Source organism: Limulus polyphemus, unplaced genomic scaffold (genome assembly GCF_000517525.1).
Source record: "Limulus polyphemus unplaced genomic scaffold, Limulus_polyphemus-2.1.2 Scaffold7487, whole genome shotgun sequence".
NCBI lineage: Eukaryota > Metazoa > Arthropoda > Merostomata > Xiphosura > Limulidae > Limulus > Limulus polyphemus.
In genome coordinates this window covers 29,476-34,799 of record NW_013673097.1, presented here as the reverse complement: position 1 = coordinate 34,799, position 5,324 = coordinate 29,476, and the positions used below count along the sequence as shown (strand labels likewise).

At 32.6% G+C, this 5,324-nt stretch overlaps 1 protein-coding gene across 3 annotated transcripts in view; it reads left to right on the top strand.

Moving 5' to 3' along the window:
- The first annotated feature begins 1,742 nt into the window (after nucleotides 1-1,742).
- LOC106474656 (phosphoserine phosphatase-like) overlaps nucleotides 1,743-5,324 on the top strand; it is an 8,729-nt gene continuing 5,147 nt past the window's right edge. Inside the window, exons 1-2 of one of the 3 annotated variants that reach the window (XM_013935349.2) lie at nucleotides 1,743-1,862; nucleotides 3,696-3,889. In XM_013935349.2, the coding sequence (XP_013790803.1) occupies nucleotides 3,738-3,889 (152 nt within the window). In that variant the 5' untranslated portion in view covers nucleotides 1,743-1,862; nucleotides 3,696-3,737. Of the gene's footprint in view, nucleotides 1,863-2,597; nucleotides 2,978-3,695; nucleotides 3,890-5,324 lie in introns of those variants that run through there. The other 2 variants (XM_022402958.1, XM_013935347.2) reach the window with 2 other exon arrangements.

Genomic DNA, 5,324 nt, shown 5'->3' with positions numbered 1-5,324 from the left:
ATTGTGTAACTTTGCGCGAAATTCAAAACAAACAAACAAACTGACTATACAAATCCTGCCCTTAAGGTCTGTGACGGGAACTGAATGAGTGTAAGTTCATGAGAATTTTACTTCATTAATGAAGAGCCACTTTGGAAAAAAAGAAACACAAGTAACGATTTAGAAATAACTTGAGTTAACGTTTTTTAATATATGTGTAATTACACCATGATTGTTTGTTTGTTTGAAATTAAGCACAAAGCTACACAATGGGCTATCTGTGCTCTGCCCACAACGGGTATCGAAACCCGGTCTCTAGCGTTGTAAGTCCGCAGACATACCGCTGTGCCACTGGGAGGGGGCAAAACAAAATGCATATATTCAGTGTGGCAAAAAAAAACGTTTTTGTTTATCGATATGGAATGATCAAAACCTGATGTTTTATGTATGAATCTTATTTGTAGTTTTACATAAACACAGACATTGAACTGTTAACACAGTGTGTTGATGGTTGTAGACGTGTCAAAGCAGAGGTTCTTATTTACATTTCCTATATATATTCAACAAATCACTAAAGCATTAACTTCGGAGGAAAGCAGCAGTGGAAAGAATGCAGTGAACGAATCGGAGAAGGGGAGGGGGGGGGGGTATCTACTTGTGGTGAACTAAACTGCGCGATTCTTGGCCCAATTTTCAGCATGAGTATTTTTTTTTTTTAGTCGAGGTAAGTACTAAACAAGTACTAAGTTCTAAACAATTTTTCGAATTTTACTTATTGTGAAAATAAAATAATTATCCGAACCTGCTACCGGTTTAACGAGTTCACTGAGGTGAAATTTATAGCTGATCGAAAACGTTAGATATTGTTTTGTTTTTGTAATTAAGCAAAAAGCTACACAACGGGTTATCTGTGCTCTGGCCACCACGGTATCAAAACCCGGATTCTAGAGTTATAAGTCCCCAGATATACCGCTGTGCCACTGGGGGGGGGGGGCATTAAATATTAATACAGTAATATAGTTCCAGCGCTTTGTAAGAGTATTAATTAGTTTGATTATTGTTAAGTGCTCTTCTCACCACTGGTATCGAAACCCGATTTGTAGCGTCGTAACCTGCTGCTAACCGCCGAGGCAAGAAGAGTATTGAGAAAAAGATAACCGTTTTGATTTGTCAATTATGGTAACAAGTAAAAAAAATGACTATTTCGTCGTTTAGAACATCACTCATATAAAACTAATTATCTTGCCTATCTCCGAATGAAAGTGGGACATCTTTTGTCGGCAGATGTCCTTGTCGGATTTTTATTTGTTTCAATTTTCAGATAAGTCGTTGAACAAGGAAAAGCAAAAATCCTTGTTACATTTAGGGATTTAAACCAGTTAAACCAGTGACGTTAGAAATTCACGTACATAATAAAGTGCATAATTGAACCAGACGAACATAAATCCTGTGGTCCTTGTGATTGGATATCACAACACATAGCAACAAATAGGAAATTATAGTTCCTAATATCCTCGGGGTAGTTTATTTTTCAGCCACAGTAAAAAAGATAAAATTTGAAAACGATGTTAGGACTTTTTTCACTTTAAAAAAATGTCCATCGAGAAAACAAACGCACTATTTTTATTTTTTTATGTTTTTAAAAAAAATTAATATTAGGTAATTTCATTTATGGAAAATTACCAAAGCTGTGTAGAAGGTAAGTTTACAATCATTACCTGATCACGTGCTTTACCTTCATTGGCCAATCTGTGTTTTTAGCCACGCCTTTTTACCATAAAGGGATATTCACAACAAGAAACAGCTCACATGTTGGCAGTGTTGGATAGAAAGAACGCTGAGGAAAGGCCTCTACGTCAAGAAGTATTTAAGGCGATTCATTGGTAAGAATTATTTAACTACTATTTAAAAGGAGACTGTAGAATAAACATTTAGACAAGCTCCAAATAAAATTAATCGACGCGAATTACTACGAAAGTTTTTATATCCTCCACTAGGGTGTGGGCCACATATTGCATCATATATAATTGTTTTATGTTTAGGCCCGTTACACCACCCAATACAAAGAACTTGCCAAAGGGCGGAGGATGTGTGAAATCGAACATTTTAATGTAAAATGAATACGGGGGGCAATAATAAGCACTGAGGTTAATTTAAATATTCATGATATTTTTGTTTATATTTTTTGTGACTTGTATGTCATTAAGGGCTTTATAACTAGCAAATACATAGATCAACATATAATTTGGTGTATAAATATTTTATAATTATACACTTAAAAAGCCTATGGTTTCACCATCGGTAGTTCTAGGGTTAAGAAAAGTGTTATATCTGTCCATATTGATTATATTAATCCATTTTTGGACCTTTTATTTCTATACTTAGATTAAAACTGCGATCAAATAATTCTGATTAGTTTTAAATTCTCGAATACTTTAAAGATCGATATCCCACTTTTGATTTAAAAATAAAAGTTAACTTCTATTTTGTTAAAATCACCTGCTTTAATTACAATAAATATGTAACCCTTTAAGTTCGTTTCCACACTACGGTTACCGTGGTATGACGTCATAATGTAACCTTATGGTTTCTCACAAATGTCGAGAAAGAGTGTGACTACGCCATTTGCGGTAAAAGTACTCGGTGGTAAACTTAGAAGTTAGATTATTTTATGAAATAGAAGTATAATAGACTACAATTAAAAATTATTATTGACCGATAGTGATAGGTTTAATAATAATAAAGTCGCCGTTAAGATTGGTGTTGCCTGCTTTCTGTGAAGTATAACGTTATAGGTTTGGAGTTAGACGTTACTAAGTCGTAGGACTGAAAGTAATTGAATTGGGTGATGCAATGTATGTCAACGAGTCGTTACCTGTACAACTGTGACAGAACAGACATCCAAAGTTAACTTACGGTGTTATAAAACGAAAATAAAATGCTTGTTGGTACTGCAAGATATAGGTCATTCTTTTACGATCGACGTATTTATTCCCAGGTAAAATTCTTACGATAATTTTAAGTAGAATTATTAGAACTAGCGCCACCTATTGATATTTGTAAGATAAAATATTGGGTGTGGAAATCGAATGTGTTAACTTGGAGGCAGTTTTTTGAAATATTTTGTTTGGTTTTATAAAATGTTAAGAATCTATAATGAAGAAAAACAGCTCAAAGAAAATGTATTTCGTGAACAATATAACTGATGTACATATATTGACTGGGATAATTGTAAAACTATATGGTGTCAAAATTTAGAGTATCCTAGGAAAGGGATCGACTATTATAAAGTAAATTATATATCTTTCGTATAGTTTCGAAACCATATTTATTTTTTAAGATTAAATATTTGCTGATGAAATAATTTTATGTCTCACCAAGCTGTGGTTTAAATGATTAGGGATTTTTAGGCATTGTATTACTACTGATACTAGCGCTAGATAACTAAGTCATGTGAGGTCAAAAACATTCTAAATTTATGAAAATCACATTAAAAATGCGATTTATCAACTTTTTGATCTAATTTTTTTCTCTTTAACTATTGCGATTTTAAATGGTGTCAAATCAACTTACCATTTTCTTACTATTACGAAATTAGTTGTTAATTTTATATTTTGACTTTGAGATAATCCCATATTTCATTTTTTTTTGTTCGTCATTTAAATACAGATAATCTGGCTCCAATAATAATAAACATTCCTTATGTACTTGTATAGGTTAAATTGTTAGTGGAGATTATTTCCCAGCGTTGTCATCTAATGTCCAGCATGGCCAACTGTGAGAAGAGGCTAAGAGCCCTGTTTCGGGGAGCAGATGCTGTTTGCTTTGATGTTGACTCCACAGTTTGTCAGGATGAAGCTATTGATGAACTTGCAAAATTTGCTGGAAGAGAGAGAGAAGTAGAAGAAATGTAAGAATTAAACATTTGTAAAATTTAAATGATAAATATCAGTGTCTTGTAATGCAATTAGCTATTGATATTAAACATTTGCAAAATTTAAATGATAAATATTAGCGTCTGGTTCAAATTAAAGAAAACTGTTATTTCAATAAATTGTTTTTTTAGCTTCTTTGAGAGGATAATCATATTTCATCTGCTGTTATTGGTACTCTTTACAAAGTTCTTATTTGTGTGTTATCATTGTTAACCCTAAAATATCTAGCCTTTTTTTTTAATGTTGCCTTTCTCTCATTACCAAAATGTTTCTAAAATGCATAATCATTGATTTGATAATGCTTTTTCATCAGAAAGTATGAAATTTAAAATATTCTTTATAGTATATGGACTACAAGGGATTATTTGGTCCTTCAAGGCTGATAATGCACACTCGTTTTTATGAAAGAGTGAACATAAATTTTTTAAATATTTCTCTTTATTTTCTGTGAATTCATTGATTCCTCCCTTAAATCCCTCCACTACTGCCAGTGACACCTCATTCCATGAACTAATCACCTCATTAAAAAAAATAACTGTCCTTATTGAAGCCCAGTCCGTCTTTCTTGTGGCCTCTCATCTGTTATCTTCAGAGTACAGCACAAAGAAATAAGAAGCTTTTATCCTATTAATCTTTTGGATAATCTTGTGACCTTTAGAAGTCTTTTTCTCAAGAGAAAATAAGTTAAAGAGTTCTTAATCTATTCCCAGGAGACAATATTTCCATCAGTGGAATCATCCTGGTAGCCGCCCTATGAACTCTTTTTTTTTTTTTTTTCCAATAAGTCATTATCCTTTCTTAGACAGGGAGACCAAAGCTGAATACAATACTCCCAAGTGGCTTGTAATGAGAGATAATTAACCTATTTTGACTTATAACCAGTATGCCTATAAATACATCCTAAAATTCCATTTAGCTGTACTACTAGCAAAGTAGCACTGCTTTGATGGCTTGAGTAAGTTATCCACTACTGCCAACATAATTTTTTCTAGTCATGCTACTGAGTGGGATCCCATCTATAGTAAATATGTGATCCAAATTATGATAACCCTAATGCATTACTTCACTTAATTAAAGGTCATACACCAAGTGTTTGGTAAACTTTCCAAATGATTTATTCTTTTAAAATGTAGTTAATTAGTAGATATTGTGTTAAATTACTTTTTCACTTGTTTCCCATTACAATTTTAAATATAATAGTTTCCCTTCTTGTAAATGAGGCAGAATTGTAGTATAACAAGTAAAAAGTAGTATGTTTTAGTATGACATTTAACATAGTGAAATGCATTAATTACTTATTCCAGTTATTTTGCCATTATACTGTTTTATACCAGGAGATCTTCAATGTCAAGTTATCAGAAAAAACGGCATACACGTAATTCGTGTCTGTACTTCATCTAGGAAACTGTA